Source organism: Helobdella robusta (assembly GCF_000326865.2).
Source record: "Helobdella robusta unplaced genomic scaffold HELROscaffold_6, whole genome shotgun sequence".
Classification (NCBI taxonomy): domain Eukaryota; kingdom Metazoa; phylum Annelida; class Clitellata; order Rhynchobdellida; family Glossiphoniidae; genus Helobdella; species Helobdella robusta.
Genome location: NW_008705330.1, coordinates 2,983,728 through 3,001,409, shown reverse-complemented (window position 1 = coordinate 3,001,409; position 17,682 = coordinate 2,983,728). Strand labels below are relative to the sequence as shown.

At 30.9% G+C, this 17,682-nt stretch overlaps 2 protein-coding genes across 2 annotated transcripts in view; both read right to left on the bottom strand.

The window, feature by feature from the left end:
* Positions 1-101: 101 nt before the first annotated feature.
* Positions 102-3,036, bottom strand: HELRODRAFT_164247 (hypothetical protein; the record flags this gene model as incomplete). The annotated part of the gene is made up of 5 exons (XM_009029233.1): positions 102-148; positions 1,382-1,520; positions 1,615-1,631; positions 2,699-2,865; positions 2,939-3,036. The coding sequence occupies 5 exons, from the start codon at positions 3,034-3,036 to the stop codon at positions 102-104; spliced, it is 468 nt and encodes a 155-aa protein (XP_009027481.1).
* Positions 3,037-6,719: 3,683 nt separating this feature from the next.
* The window catches only part of HELRODRAFT_156059 (hypothetical protein), a gene marked incomplete at both ends in the record, with an annotated part of 16,565 nt that continues 5,602 nt past the window's right edge, over positions 6,720-17,682 (bottom strand). Inside the window, 8 exons of the mRNA XM_009029232.1 lie at positions 6,720-6,853; positions 7,706-7,735; positions 11,035-11,142; positions 11,229-11,337; positions 11,704-11,897; positions 12,078-12,270; positions 12,444-12,545; positions 12,611-12,679. Coding sequence (XP_009027480.1) covers positions 6,720-6,853; positions 7,706-7,735; positions 11,035-11,142; positions 11,229-11,337; positions 11,704-11,897; positions 12,078-12,270; positions 12,444-12,545; positions 12,611-12,679 — 939 coding nt within the window. The remainder of the gene's footprint in view (positions 6,854-7,705; positions 7,736-11,034; positions 11,143-11,228; positions 11,338-11,703; positions 11,898-12,077; positions 12,271-12,443; positions 12,546-12,610; positions 12,680-17,682) is intronic.

Below are 17,682 nucleotides of genomic sequence, written 5' to 3'. Positions count from 1 at the left end.
GGTTTAAGTATTTTCATGAAAAGAATGATTAGCATTTGCTTGTTATTCATTAAATTTTATTGTTATTTCATTTATTTTTATTGTCGTTGTTAGTATTTTTGTTACCTTGTGTTTTTTCTGAAAGTTGCATTGAGAGAATGCAGAAGTCCTATTTAGTTGTGAAGTGAATGAAGTCATTAATTTTCAATGGTTGGTGCATGCATCTTGTGCGCTTCCTGAGTTTCATTGCAGTTTTCATTGCAGTTGTACGTGGCTGCATGCACATCATTAAATAAATGTGTACGTGAACAAGCATGTCTCTGCATGTGTGTGCGTGCGTGCCTGTGCTAAACTTTATACGAAAGCATCTTATTTTCTGATTATGTTTTTATGATGATTTTTTTTCAATTATTTTCAACCTTACTTGTTTCCTGACATCATGATTATGATTTATTTTAAAATTCTTGTTTATTGTTTAGTAAGCATTTCATAATTCTGCTGTTGTCCATTTAGAAGTCATTAATCCATTATCAATTTTTCATACATTTATTTTTCATACACTTACTACGTTTAATGAAAAGTTATGTAATTATACTGATACTTACTTTGTTGTCTTATCGCCAAGAACTTGAATGTTTGAGTAAGTAATTAATCTACTCTATCTCCTCATTTATATTATAATTTGTGCTTTATTTTGTTCATTTCACTAACGTACGTTTGTCAATCTTTCGCTAGTTATTTATTTTATTTTTTAATTAGTGTAATCTAGCTGCTTACGTTTATTTACGTATATATATATATATATATATATATATATATATATATACATATATATATACATATATTAAAACGAAGAAAACACGCATTTTGATTTGTTTCACGTTTTGTTCTGAAACCTTTATTTTTTAATTTAGTTTTTTGATTATTTCAATAAGACTTGATAGTTCGTAAATTAAATTGCTTTTTATTTTGTGTAATTCCATTCAGAAATTATTTTCAGATTCTTTTTAGCGACAACAATGTAGTTGGCTACTTATATACATTATTTGTGTATGTATATTATACATGTTTCAATATATATATGTGATGCGCAAGCGATGTTGGTTACCTGGTTGGCCCTCATTTTGTGTACTAAATAGTGGATATTTGCCATGGCAAAATTTTTTAGAAAATCATTAAAATCATGTACGTGTATAAATGCTCTTTTTAAAATAAGTAAATCTACATCAGATCGTAACGTTTCCTTTAAACACGGACAATTTAAATTTCATCCAAAAATTTGAAAGCGTCTTGAACTGTGTTTTCTGAAATCGTAAAAATGTTGAACGCCGTTCACGTACAATGGTTAAAGGAAAATCATTACTTCCAAATCTTGGAATGTAATAAAATAGGAGAAACTAACCATAAACGCTGACGTGTTTGTTCTTTGCAACTCTTTTCTCAAGAACCTTGTCGCCGTGTTGCTGTGAATTTGTTACACCGTCATTGGAGTTCGTCTGAATCAATTTTATGCGCGAACTGTAACTATTGTTTTCGTTTTCCTGTTGAAACGGGGCGATTTATTATTGCTTACATTTGCAACAACTTTTCGTTAAATGAAGTAGTTATTTATAAATTTTGAAAATGATTACGTACCGTTTTCTTGATGTTTGCTGAAATTGAAAAAATATTTTATTTAAATGTTATAAATAGCAGAAAAAAGTATTATATTCAACGTATTCATCGGTGGCAAATTTTTTAGAATGCAAAATTTCTTGTGTCAACGCAATTCAGCGTACGATCCCCAACTAAATTATATGTGTCGTGTCATTGCCATCCGTCAGACTATGTTTTGTAAACTTCAATCGTAAGCGCCTAATTTGTATGTATCATAAACGTCTATGTCGTATGCAATTGTAAGGATGTCTGTTGTATGTTACACTAATCTAAAAAACTACTAATCTTTTCATTCATTATTTTCTTGATAAAAATTTGATTTTTAGTGATATAAAGAAAATGATATTCTGAATTTTAGTCAATCGTCCAAACTAAACCACATTGCAATGACAGGGAATTCGAAAAATGGTGTACATTTGCAGTATTTTACAGAAAAATATACTACAAAAAATTTACTTACATTTTAAACTACAAATTTATAAAAGATTAAAATAACACGATAAAAAAGTGCTATCTATTATATTAAATTATGTTCTGGTCGGATATTTATTAATTTTACGGATGTGATGTTTTCAAAAAGTAATTTATATTACACTAAAATATTTTTGCTTTATTTTATTTGCTTTAACTTTGATACGTACTGCAAAAAATCGCCGCGGACGGGTTACCAATTTGATACTTACAATCTAAATGTTCATGTAAATAGTGTTGAATCCAGTAGTAAGTTTAGTAGTTTACTAGCGGTAAATCACCCCCAACCAGACGATGAACGAAAAAATATTCAAGATTTTGTGCACCAATAATAAAGTGAACAAAAATTAGCAAAAGAAGGTCATCAACTAAAAATCTATAAAGTCTTTATAGATTCTTAGTTGACTAAACTAAACGGAGAAATAAACGGGAACGACGTAGAATTATCGAAAATAAAGAACATCAACTTTAAAATTTTGAAATCATTCCTCCATCGAAAAATTCTCTCTACACCACTGCATGTAAATTACCTTAATGATTTGGATTAAGCATAATGATTTACCAAATTTCAGATAAGATCACTTAAACCGACTTGTAACTTGATCTTCGTCCAGTCGAACTATTTTCAAAGTCGGCATCTCTGTCCAGCCATTCACTGCATTTTTCGATTCGTAATGAATATTTTCATCTACTTGACTTTGTTGAATGTTGCCGTAATAAAAACAGCCTTTATCACTCTGCTCGTTGCAACAACAAAACCTATAAAAAATAAAAGACGCAAAAGAAAATGATTTAATTGCGTTTAATCCTACCATTAAAATAAAATATTTACCTAAAAGAGATAATCATGAAAATAGCAATCAATATAGCTATGAATATAAATATTGCACCCAAGGTACATCCAACTAGGAGAGATAGTTTAGGGTCCATTTGCCGTTGAATTAATGTAATTATTTCACAAAAGATTTATTCAGAATTACTTCATGTTTACCAATAATTAATGATTAACTGACGCTAACATTAAAAAACCGAACGGAGCTAACAATAAGCACACCGGAGCAGTCTGTAGCACACTTTTCAATGAAACTAGATAAGCAGACTATTGTTCGCATTCAACAGGTATTTCTGTCATGTTTAAATATCCAAATTAATAACTAGCTCACTTTACTACTGCTATTTCTACTATTACTTCTGATTTTTCTCTTTATCTATGCTACAAATATTGCTACTGCTACTGACGTTGCCCCGCCACTTCCACTATTGCTAATACAAATTACTATGTTAGTGACCCAATAATAATAATAAAAATTATTATTATAACAATAACAATTGAAAATTGTATTTACCCGTCAAAATAATAAATCAAATGATAAAACGAAATCTCCAATAAAACGAATCATAATGAAGTGGGTTTACAATATAAGTTCCTCCCGTGCTCGATGAGTTGTTTCTGTCATAACAAATACTATATGACGAGCTAATAGCAGCGTTTATTAATAATAATATATATAATAAATATAATAATAATAATAATTAATTAATTAATAATAATATTATTATTAATTTATGTCGCGTCTTATGCATAGCTTCAGGGGCGCTTGGATAAACAATGACTTTTGACGTTTCCGTAGGCCTGAATAAACAAAAAGTTCTTTAATCGTTTCATAAAAAGTTTGATGGTTGACTGTTGACGAATAATGGCAGGCAAACCATTCCACATGGAAGGAGAGCTGTATGTAAAACATTTGTTGACAACTGATGCTGACAGGTTGATGCAACTGAGTATATGAAGACGAGCGAAGTTGACGAGTTGATGAACGACGCGATATAAGTTGATGAAGATATTGATGAATGAGATGTAATAAGTAACTTGTACTGGAAGAGGGTGGGTTTAAATATAATGCGTTGACGTACTGGTAAACAATGTAGTTGAATGAGTGAATCTGTGCTGGAAGACAAATTACTGATATTTAAAAATTTTTGCAACTCTATTTTTAGCTTTTTGAAGTAAAGTTTAAAGGTGAGAAGGAAGACCGTAGAGAAGAAAATTACAATAATCTAAACGTGATAGTACGAGACACATAGCCAGTGCAGTACGTATCTAGTCTAGATTAGATCAAAGCCAAGACATGAGAACTAAAAGATAGAGAAGAGTCAAAAGTTAAGCCTAAAAATTAAAGTTTAGAGATTGAAGAGAGAGAAAAATCAGCCAAGAAAACGTGTGGTATGGGAGAACATTTGCTAAGCTGTTGCGGGGTACCAAGAAAAATTATTTTTGATTTGTCGGGATTTAGCTGAAGAAAGTTTGATAAATGCGTGGTTTGATCTAACTCATCCTTTTAGAAAATAAATTTCCCTTGATTTAATCGGCGGCTTTAAATTTGCCTCGTTGAATACATTGAAGATGATTTCCACTAGCATTTCCATTTTCACTCCATTTCACTAGTCTCCACGTACAAAGTTCATCAGTGAGTGCGTACTCGCGAGAGGACAGTACGTTGGCTACATATAACTTTTCCAAACACTTTCCGTAAGCAAGATTTGCTACTGATGGCAGCTCATCATAAATCATTTTTTGTTTTATAATAGAAATTAAGAAACGTAAATTAACAGCTGACATTTAACAGCTAACAGCTGGGGAATGTTTCACACCAACTGATATTTAGCCAGAGCCACTATTTGCCACTGTTTTCAACTATCAATGTCAATCAAAAATTTAGTGTCAAGTCCTAGCGCAAAGAATCGTCCAAAAAAGCCACCACAAATCTTAATTTAAATGTCTTAAAAAACTATAACTATTGACATTACAAATACCGTTTACCACACGTATGGACCTGCCGGAAGTGGTAGGCGCGGACATCGGATCATGTTCAAACTTCGCAGAGGTACTAATTAAATCATATGTTTGCAATATTGATCGAAAACATAATTAAATTACGTTGATTTTTTATGGTAACAATGGTGACCGAGGATAAACAGCAAAAAAGCAAGGGATCCCGAGACCCTTTGTTCCACTCTCTAGCCGAGTAAAGAAAGGAATAAGTTGAGATTTTAGACTACTAATCAGCTCATCGGTCAGACAAGTTTAAAAAAAAATCATCAACACCGTCTGAGGTTCAGTGATTTAAACTTGGTTCCAACGACGTACCTCAAAACAGACTCGCGCAACATAGACGTCAAGACCAATGGTTTAAAACAATTTAACTGCTCCTTTTAGAAGTCTGGACTTTAACCTGCGTAATTTCGAAAAGAAATTCAAAATAAAAACTTTTTAATTATTTTTTCAAATGCAATGATCATTTTTGCGAATTATGTTGACGATGTTATTTTTATAAGGTTTCATTGAACATTTTCAATATGCTGACGATATTATTTCTAGTTTATTATTAAGTTGCATTTTAAAGATATTTATTATAACAGATAGAAAATTTCTTATTATCGATGAAAATATCAGCATACCACGGAAAAGTGTTTCCCATATATATAAAATATAACATAATATATATATGTAATATATATATATTTATATATATATATATATGTTGGTAAAAGACCATAATTTTTACAATATTCTATATATTCTACCAAATAACATTCTCCAAAAACTTTAGTGGGAGAAATCGAAAAAACTACGAACATATTAACGCAAAACATTCGGTAGAATTTATAGAATATTGTAAATATATATATATATAATATATATATATAATATATATATATATATATATATATAGAATGTATATATTCAATATGTGGTGTTGACCAATTAAATTTTGTTCACTAGAAATTGAATTTTTTTTGTAATATACGTTTATTTCTTATCATAATGAATAATTATATTATTTTTAATTTTCATACATTCTAATTGACGTTAAAATAATTCCAGAAGTTTCATTTTATAAATATGCTTTATCAATATGATCGAATAAGTGGTTTTAAATCTGATATTGACAATTTCTTCGGTGATGTGATGCATGATTGGAAAGCTAACTTTTCTCGATAGTTTTTGTTAATATTTTTCTTATTAAATTTCTAATCTTGCCTAAATTTTTTATTTTTGCAAATTTTGCAGATTTTTATTTTTCTTTCAGATACATTTTATATGACTTTGGTTCAGTGTTTTTTTCAAATCTTGCTTAAATTTGCTATTGTGTCTGTAACGCGAGATTGATAGATTCGGTTACTTATCTAATGAAGTCCATTATTTTCTGTATTTGTTAATGTTAATTTGTTTTTTGTTAAACAATTTTTTTGTATATTTTTGATTTCTCGAATTTCATTTGTTGTTTAGCAATGGACTATGCCCGCGCTATTGGATAAATAAATATTTTAAAAATCACTACAGCTTGTTATTTTGTACAATATTTTAATAATATTGACAATAATAATAATGGGAGAGATTACACACACAAACTCAGTGCTCCTATATCCTTGGTTAGCCAATTAAAAACAGCATCGTTTTTTTATTGTTTTTATACAGTAAATGAGAAAGTTGACAAATGAATCAAAAATTTTTTAATAAAATTAGCAAAACATGCGTAAATGATAAATATGAAAACTAACAAAAATGTAATGCGCATTTTTCAGTCAAATATAAAACTTTTAAACATTCATTAGTCGTGCGACTTTTTATTTAATGTTTGTAGCATTTCTGCGATTTCCGTCAATTTTTCACGTGATTTTCCTCTTTCAAGGCCACGTTTGATTTCAATCTCGTTTAATATCTTCCAGTCATCAAACGTCACAACTGTTAAATTATTTTACAACACATTTTTTCAATTTATTAATGCAATAAATTGGAAGAATTGATAAATCTGCTTTGAAATTCCAAGTTGGATGTACAGAACACCAAACTTTAATAGTCGATGTAAATTTAACTGCTTTGATCACTGTATTATTTTGGAAAACGTACATCTTTGTTCATTTTCAAAAAATTATTTTATTCTGGCCCTGAGCGACTTAAGAAGCCTTGAACACGATGATTGAATACAATCATTAAAAATTTTCAAGAGAATGTCCCACAAAAATATTTTCACCCTTTTTATTCTTTTATCCATTTTTTATTTTTCAAATATTTACTCATTATGTACATTCCATTTTAATACCTTTCAAACAAATAATAAGAGCTTCGACCTTCTTCGCCTAATTTTACAAATTCATGCCCCACTTATATTATCATAACATTCTCAAGTCTTGCAAGATCCATCAAATAAATAAAAAAAACTAGATACCCCCGCGTTTGTTAAAACGCATCTTAACAAATTAAACAATATCTTAATACTTATATTTATTTAGTTGTCTCAAAAGGACTCATTAGATGTAATAAATTTTGTAATTAGACGAGTTTCAAACTTAAAAAACCAAGACGAAATAATTTAAATAACATTTTATTTACAGCAATAACCTGCCTGCCTGCGCCGCTACGCATCCTAATATTAAACCAGGAGTGGGCAAACTTTTTGTTGTGAGGGCCGCATTGAGAACTATTTTACCTTTGAAGGGCCGCTTATGTACTTGAATATACTTTTTTCGACCCGGAGAAGAACTTTTTACTTTTTTAAGACTTGTGATTTTCTTTCGGTCATAATGTCTGGCTGACGACCTTTTTCGGCGAATAAGGCATCGCTGGCTGCATAAAATAGCTTCGCGGTCTTAGTTTGCTCACCCCTGTATTAGACTAATCGCACATATCCAGTTACTCAAGTGTGCATGCATATTAGACATGAGCTTTCCCAAACAATTGAGCAAAAATGCTAAAAAATTTCGAACTCTTAATGGGTGTCGTCATTGTTAGAAATCTCAATGTCGAAAATGAAATTTCTAGTGCCCATTTCGATTATTGATACTAAATTATATCTAGATAATTTCACAATGCCCCGATAAATGCCGAGTAGCTTGTGCTAATTTCCCGATTGTTCCTCAACATTTCGATATATTTCCGTTAATTTGTCGATGAACGATTATTTCTTGATGTCAAAATTTGCTAATAGAAATAAAAAAGGCATGAGTGTATTTAACATGTATTTATTATTTAGTTAGAATGTACCTGAATTGGTTCAACTCATATTGGTGGTGGCACACTCGATGTTGTTTCAAATTTTTATCTAGTAATTGTACAATTTTTCCCAGTGGTGTCCACTCGGATTCCAGTTTCATCAAAGTTGTCTTTCCATTCATTAATCACAAGCCGATAACCACCAAAAAATTGATTTGGTCATGGAATCGAATAATAAATGTCACTTATAAAGCGCCAATGCAAGCGACCGAAGTTTGAGTTCCGGTTATTTTCCTAAGTCTTTTAAACACGCTGTTTTAACTCCTTATTCAAAAAAACCATATCTTGAGAAAAAAATAATTACCGCCCTATTTCTAATAATTTCTTTTTATCTAAGGCGATTGAAAGTGTTGTTTCTAGGCAACCTTCAAGTCACTTATAAAAATTCAATTTAATGCCAGTGTACCAGTCCGGTTAAAAACAAAATCATTCCATAGTGATCGCTTTGATCGATGTAACGTCTGAATTGTTTGCATCTATGGACACTCAAAATATATCATTGTTAGCCTTATTAGATATGAGCGCAGCCTTCGACTGCGTTGATCAACCTTTGATAGTTGATAAGCTCAAACATTGTTTGGGGATTGGTTGCCTCATGGTTTTAATCATATCTGATTGAAAGGACGAATGAGATCTTTTTTGAAAATAAGCTGTCTGATGTTGAATTGGTTACGTCATGAGCCCCCCAAAACTCAGTCTCGGGACCTCTCCTGTTTTGTCGTATACGGCTGATATGTTTCACGTTATTGAGGGTCATAATTTTAAATTTCATGCTTTCGCTGACGATGTACAAACAATAGCTCCTGTTGACTGTAATAACACTTTTAAAACACAAGTCAACCAACTTGTCTGCTGTATCGAAAAACTAAACAAATGAGTAATGAGCAAAAGATTAAAGTTAAACGAAAACAAGGCTCAACTGTTATTTGTTGGCACCTGGAAACAACTACAAAAAATTCGTCTGAGCTCAATTGAAATGTTTGGTACAGTTGCCAGTTTTTGTTCTTCTGTTAAAAATTTGGGCATCATTTTTGATCAGAATTTGTCAATGACAATGGATTAGCACATCAAAAAGTTAAGGCTTGGGCAAGTTAAAAATACACTCGACGATAATAATAACAACAACAATAATAATATGTTTGTTAGTGTACGTAAGTTTGAATATATTGGTAATTGATTCATCGGTAACTGAAAAATATCTGGGTTTTTTAGATACCAATAATTGTGTTTTTCTTTTTTCATTTCCAAGGCGGTTATCTTAACATTAAAATGTCAAGATCCCGTTCCCAATCATCAATCGACACTTAAAATATTTTTGTCCGAATTACGTTTGATAATAATTTCTTGCTACTCCGACAAACTTTCTTTCTTTTCCCATTCCATGCAACGACACATCGATAATAAATTTCAAATTAAGACACTTGTTACTTTCTCGTTGGACATCGAGAAATTGAAGAACACAATTAAATTAAAACGATTAAAAATTTTTTTCATATCAAAGATTACCACGTTTTTTGATTCTTTCGTGAATTCTAAATGGTATCTTATGACTTAAATATCATTAAAAAGTTATATATTTATCATTTTTAAATCTTGAATTACAAAATTTCCATTTCAACGTTTTGTTATGAGCGTTCTATTTATATGTTCATGTTCAATTTATATCCACCATCAGTAGTCAAATGATATGATTTTCCAAAATTTTAAAAATATTAAAAATGTTTATAAATAGTTATAAATTTTTGAATGCCTTTACTTTTTTCAAAAACAGACACGAATAAATGAAAGAGCACGAAAATCGTTTCAGCCAGTTTTAGATTTTAAGTAATAATAATAACAACCCTAACATTTATATATCGCCGATTCGCACGCGCTGCTGTAGAGTCACCCAAGTCTACGTGCATTTAATGAAAAAATGATTCTAAAGTCTTTTTTTAAAAGACTCAGTGACGAACTATGTCTCAACTCGAAAAATAACGCATTCCAAACCTCCGGAGCTCCGAGTGGCGTGACGAAAACCTTGACTACCAAGGTGGGACTTGGCAAAAGGATTGTTTAAAAAGCCTGTTAAGGATCTGCAGAGCGATCTCGTATGCTCATGGTGAGATATGAGGTCATGTAGATAAGCTGGGGATTTTGACATTTTTTTGAAGGTTTATTTGAAACTGATTCAAGCGGAAGCAAGAAGCTGGTGAATCATTGGAAGGAGAATGAAAAAGTTGGAGCGAGGAGGTTTTGTTTTGAATAATCTGTAGTTTCTTGATGTTTGATGCAGTTTTGTGAGGCTTTACGTAACAGAAAGTTGCAGTAGACTATTTTTGATAGGACCAGACATCTACCAAGAGTAACAGCAACATAAGAACTAATCATGTCTAATGTTTTATTGCACAGAGGTGATAATTACATGATTTGATGACATCAAATGTGTGTTTGTCAAACGTTAAACATGCCAAATGTGACAACGGGTAATTTAATAAAATTCGAAATTGACAGTATGGAAAAATTGAAAATGAAAAGTTGGAAGACCAGCCAAGAAATGGGCAAATGACAATACAGAATAGACTGGGGTGGAAATATTTAATTCAACTGAATTGGTCACTAATAGAACAGGATTTTAGAAATCTACAACAAAGTTGAACGGGATCGACCTCAACGGTTTCTCAAGGAATTAAAAAAGAAGATCATTGACCGATTGTTTAGTTCACTTTACCACTCTGTTACTATAGCTTATTAAATATAAAATTTTCAAATGTTATATTATATATATATATATATCGTAAGCAAAAACAACAAAAGAAACTAACAATGATCCTTAAACTTGTCAAATAACTTTTGTCGGTTAATTTCTGATTCTTCGTTGCATTCTAAATGACCTGATTTAATATCTTCAACGACCGATTTCCCTGTTTCAAAAGCACTGTTCATCGTGCTAACTAACACGCCGACCGGGCCTGTCTTCAACCAGCCACTGCAATACAGACCTGAAATTCATTATAAATTTCGAAACAACTCATGAATTTTTAAAAATATTGTAATAAAACAAATAATATAAAAATCTCGTAAGAACCCTTCTTGCCGAGTACTCTCCCAAGATGATTAGGAACAAGACCTCTCTCCTCATCAAACGGTACTTCAGGGTCCAGTTGTTGACTTTTGTAGCCAATACTTTTTATGACCTAGATGCGTTCGATGAGTGAAAATTTTAAATAAATCTAAAACTTCAACCAGTCTATTGTAAAAAGTGAGAATGACCATTGAAGTCTCTATGGAGTCCGTTTCTTCAGTGGCAACTGCTTTGCATTTCATGTCCATTTCATTCTAAAAATATTACAATTTATCAATTGCAATGTTAAACAACGAAAAAATGAATGAATGAATGAATGAATGAATGATCGAATGAATGAATGAATAAAAAATAAATAAGTGAATAAGCTGAGTGCGTGAATGAATGAATGAATAAATGAATGAATGAATGAACAAACGAACGAACAAATTAATGAGCAAATGAACGATGAAAACGAAATGAATAAACGCATAAAAACCGGCAGCATGTTGACAGAAAATAAAACGGATGCGACGGATGTTGGATCTCGCACATCATTAACAAATTTCAGTGGACTTCTCTTAAAAAGGATGTGCAATCCTTTAGTAATATTTCCAGTGCGCTCGACATTTTCGTCTTCTGAAACTTTCTTGATTTGAAATTCAACAAGTCTTTTTTTAGAGGTGGGTATACCTGGGAGTATTTTATATAGAAATGTAATTAAATATTTGAATTTACAAAAAAATATTGAAATGTTAACGACATAATATGAACTGAAAAGTAAATAAGAAAGATTTGAAAACAATGTCTAATCCTATTTACAACATAATTGCTAGAGGTTTTAGTTTTATTGAAGTAACAAAATTCATTTACTTTGGGCATTTTCTCTTATGTATGCAAAATCACTTTTATTTAAAAGCAGACGGCAATTCGACAATTTTGAAATTTCTCTGAACTCTGAAACTGTGAAAGATGCTTGTATGGGCCCTCTGCGACCAACCAGGTATACAACTTTTATTTTACTTTCAGATAGCTTTTCAAGAGCATAATTTGCAATATCTGTTTTCTTGAAATATATTTCCAAATGTCAATAATAATCCATAAAAAAAATAATTATAAAATTTTCATTCAGACCATTTTAAAATAATTTGCTAACACGCAAACATTCAAGTTGTAGTTTGTAGGAGAAAACTTAATTTAAAACATCTGTTACAAAAATTTACAAAATGAACATAAAACCTCTAAAGCACTAATTGGTGATAGAAGGATTCTGGCTACATCTATGGCTACATTGCCCTGACCGAGTATCACACATGAATCAGCATTGAAATTCATATTTACCTATCAAAATAATATGCAAATATTAAAACATCAGAATTATCTTGCATTTAAATAATAAAACAAACATTTCGGTACCCAGGAGTGCCATTGTACCAGTTGACGAAATCACTGGCTGGAAGGACGCCATTTAATTTCTGAAATTTTTGAAAAAGCAAACAGAATAAAATGGTCTTGTATATAACTTAGTAATATATTTCTAACATACAACCGCTTTTATCAAATTTGTTAGGCGGCGTGATGGTCTAATGGTTAAGGTCGCCTGGTGCTGTTTCGCAGTAACCGGGTTCAAATGTGACAAAAAGATCCCCGCCTATCCCATGCTTCGTGTGATGCGTCGTTTAGCACGTATTCATTTACGATGTTTGTGCGATCTGTTGAATCCTCTGAACTTTGGAAGAGTGTAATTTACCTTTAACCTTTAAATTTAATCTACATATAACCCGACAGGGTCAGTGTATGGGTTCGTTCTCAGCATCGACCCGACAATCAAAAACTCTAAAATTTTAAAATAGAAATTTTATTAGTCTAACAAAATCTGATATAAAATTAATAAAAGTTCAAATAACAAATGTTCGTGTATCTTCTCAATTGTCAGGATATATATATATATATATATATATGTATATATATATATATATATATATATATATATATATATATATCCAACAATGGCTGGTCGGTCGGTTGTTGCTAGTGAATTTTTGTGCTTTTTGACAAATAATTGGAATAATTTCGATAACGAAACTTTTATTTTGAATGTAGTGGATTTCTATTATGTCGACGAAGTTACTGCTGCAATTAAAATTTTGAAAAATGATTTGGAATTGTTAAAAATTAAAGAATTGCAATCAGAATCAGTGGATAAGTTTCAATTTCGCGAAATAAATAAAAAAGACAAAATTTTAGAATGTGTTGAATTGCTAAAAATTTTGAGGTAAGAAGGTTTTATTGATAAATGTTCAATATATTCAGCTGTTAATCTGTTGAGGATACCAAATATTACAAACTGGCTGAATTTTAGTTTTCAACAGATCAAAAATGAAATCGAAGCCATGTTTAGTGTACAACAGACGGCCATAATAGAAGCGTTAGATACGAAACATACCGGCTTGCTGGACAACATACGCTCTATTGTCTCCAATCATACGACAACGTTGCAGGACATAGAAAAGGCTTTTACAACAAGCACTATACCATTGAATAAATCTGAAATGTCTACAGCTTTAAGTGACGTATTGAAAACAAATTTATCAACCAATGCCACAAATAAAACTTCAACTACAAATTCATGGGCAGATAAAAGTAAACATTTGGCTTTTAATTTTAATAAAAATAATAATAATATTAAAAAATCCATGAATGAATCCAACGATGAATTAGACGTTGATGGCTTTCAACTTGTTCAGAAAGTCAAGAAAAAAAGAAAGTCAGATGATTCTCCTCCAGTTCTTCAAACAATAAACAACAAAATAGAATCTAAAAAATCTAACAAAGTATTTGGCACTGGTACGAACTGTCTCTTGAAAGCATCTAAAGTTATAGAGAAAAAAATTGTTTATTATGTAGGTAATGTTGACTCGTGCAAAAAAGATGTCATTGAAAACCATCTAAAAAAAAATAACATAATCTTCAACCAATGTTTCCCAGTCTTGCGAAAAAGAAACCTTTTAAACAATCCTCCAGATAATCATCCAGACAACCCCGCGGTAGATCAAAACCCATTAGTCGAGTCTACGGCATTTAAAATAATTCTGCCAATCAGCCAGTTATCCAAATTCACCAATCCTGATATATGGCACAATACACATTTTTGCGCGAATGGGATTTTTCACTGACGAGTCACAGAAGAACAGCAGAAGATAAAGTTGTCCAATCCAAAATCAAGAATCATGGTGGCGCCAAATAATTTTATATGCAAATCAATGCATAACGAAACGAAGTACTACTCTGAAAATAATATATCAGATTTGTTATCACTATCTGATTGTAGTCTATCTTCATCAGCTTTATCAATCGTGCATGTAAATGCTCGTAGCTTATGCCATAAAATCACGTCCCTTCAAATGCTTAGAGACGGATTTAATAACATTCCTAGTTTAATAGTTATCAGTGAAACCTGGCTGAATGAAGCTTCTGCAGCATTGATTAGATTAGAAGGTTTTAAATTTGTTTTTAAAAATAGAATGACTGGCTTAGGTGGGGGAGTTTGCATGTTTATAAGAACTGACTTAGATTTTTGTGTGTGTGATGATAGAGTGTTTGATGATGATGTTATTGACATGCTGTGCATTAATATAAAGTCTAAACAATTTAATAATAATTGTGAATATATCAAAGCGGTTGCCTTATATAGGCCACCTAATACAAAATTTGATCACTTTTTTGATAAATTAGAAATTACACTTAACGCTTTAAGGCAGAATCATCGAACGTATTTCGTTGGAAATTTCAATGTCGATATCCTAAACTTAGACTCGACACACGCAATGTCATTTCAGAATTTGTTGTTGTCATACGGCTTCGTTCCATTAATTTTTTCACCAACAAGAGTAACCCCAAATTCTAGTTCTTTAATAGATAATATTTTTACAAATTCCTCTGAAACGTATGATAGTGGCATAATTATATCTGATTTGTCCGACCATTATCCAATTTTCTCGATTTCACACTGTTCTAGTTTATCGACAGATAAATTTATCCCTCCATTCCAACGTTGTTTAACAATCAGCAACATTAACAAGATTAACACCTATCTAGCTACTGTTAACTGGACTCCTCTCACAAGCGAAAACGATATTGAAATAGCCTGTTTACTTCTGTACAAAATAATAAATACTGTCTTAAATACATTTGCTCCTTTGCGATCTTGTAAACGCAGAAATAAAAAGTCATGGGTTAATAAGGAAGTGTTATGTATGTCACGTCTGCAAAATAAGTTGTTTAAAAATTACATAGTTAACCCTACTTCAAAAAATTATAATACGTATAAAAAATTTAGAAATAAATTCACTAATCATAAAAGACATTTAGAAAATCAATATTTCAATAATAAATTTCTCGAATATAAAAACGACGCGAAAAGTAAATGGAATGCAATAAATAACATGCTAAATAAAAAACCAGACAAACAAATTATCAATAAAATAGTAACTAATGATATAATAATCTAAAATATAACTGAAATATGTAACACTTTTAATAACTATTTTGTCAATATAACTAAATCATTATTAGATAATACAAATGATAACGCACAGAATCAGAATAGTATTAATTTAATTAAGAAAATATGCAAATCTTTTTATCTTGAATTAACTAACGAATTAGAAATAATAGGATTAGTTGGGAGTATGAAAAACAAAAAAAGCACATCCGATGATGAACTAAGTAATTATTTAGTTAAGCAAATAATAAATAATATAATTGTCCCATTAACCCACATATGCAATCTTTCACTGTCACAATGAATTTTTCCTCAGTGCTTTAAAACTGCGAAAATTCAACCAATATTTAAAAAAGGTGACAGACTGGAAGTATCTAATTATCGACCCATTTCTCTCCTCTCGCCACTCTCAAAAATTCTAGAAAGACTAATGCACTTTAGATTAAACTCATTCTTAAGTGCTAGCAACATCATTACAGATAGGCAATACGGCTTTCGACCAAACCATTCAACAGAGCTTGTTTGCACAAAGGGTGATGTATAATCTAAACGAAAAATTCTTAACTGTCGGAATCTTTATAGACCTGTCAAAAGCCTTTGACCTTATAAACCATGAATTACTTTTACAGAAACTGCGAGTATATGGAATCAGAGGAGTAGCTCTTAATTGGTTTTCCACTTACCTAAAAAATAGAAAACAATATGTCTCGATAAATGGACACAATTCGGAGAAGTTAATTATAAACTCCGGTGTTTCGCAGGGATCAATACTGGGACCATTGCTTTTTTCGGTGTTTATTAACGACCTCTGTTTGGTTCCTACTACAGCTAAATTCTTACTTTTTGCTGACGATACCACTATCTTTTTTCATACCAAAAATCCTCAAGAAGATCAGATAATAATTAATAATAACTTAAAATATATAGCAAACTGGTTTTTATTAAATAAATTAATAATAAATTATTCAAAATGTACTTATTTAATATTCGGTCCGAAAATAATTACAAATGGCATCAATGACTTGACAATATCAATAAATGACAAAATAATATCTCGTTCCACTGAAACAAAATTTTAAGGTATAGTAATCAGAGATAACCTGTCATGGGATTTGCACATTAATTCAATATCACAAAAATCATATAGAATCATAGGTATGCTACATAAAATTAAACATAAAATTAATAAAAATATATTAGTAAATCTTTATTATGCGTTAATTCATCCTTATTTGGTCTATTGTAATCTTCTTTGGGGCAATAGTCCTGATTCACACCTTAATCCAATTGTCGTAACACAAAATCGATTTATTCGATTGCTGCTTGGCCTTCATCCACGTTGCCACATAACTGGTTATTACACGGAGGCAAACATTCTTAGTGTTAAAAATTTGCATCTTTACTTTCTGGCAATCTTCGTGTTTAAATACTTACAACAAAAGTTACCAAAATTTTTTCTAGATTTCTTTACCCTAGCGTCAAATGTCAAAACAAAAGTCTTGAGAAGCGCGCATACATTTTATTTTGTACCGCAGAGAATTAAATTAGTGAATTCATGTTTAAAAATAACAGAACCTAGAGTCTGGGACGAGCTAATTATAAATAAAAATAAAAGAAATTACTTTGATCCATTTATTTAAAAATAAGCTCAAAAATTATTTAATTAATAAAAATACTTATTTTTTAAAACAATAATTATAGTATCAATAACAAGAAAGACGGCCACTTTGATATGGAGCAAGAATATGTTATGAATGTGTATGAAAGGATATGAATGTGTATGAATGGATATGAATGTGTATTAATGGGCATGAATGTGTATGAATCTATATGAATGTATGGATTGTTATGAATGTGTATGAGTGGGCATGAATGTGTATGGATGGATATGAATGTGTGGACATGAATGTGCGTGCATGAGTGAATTATGGATCTAAAGTACTTGAGGGAGCATGAATATGCTTCGAACGTAAA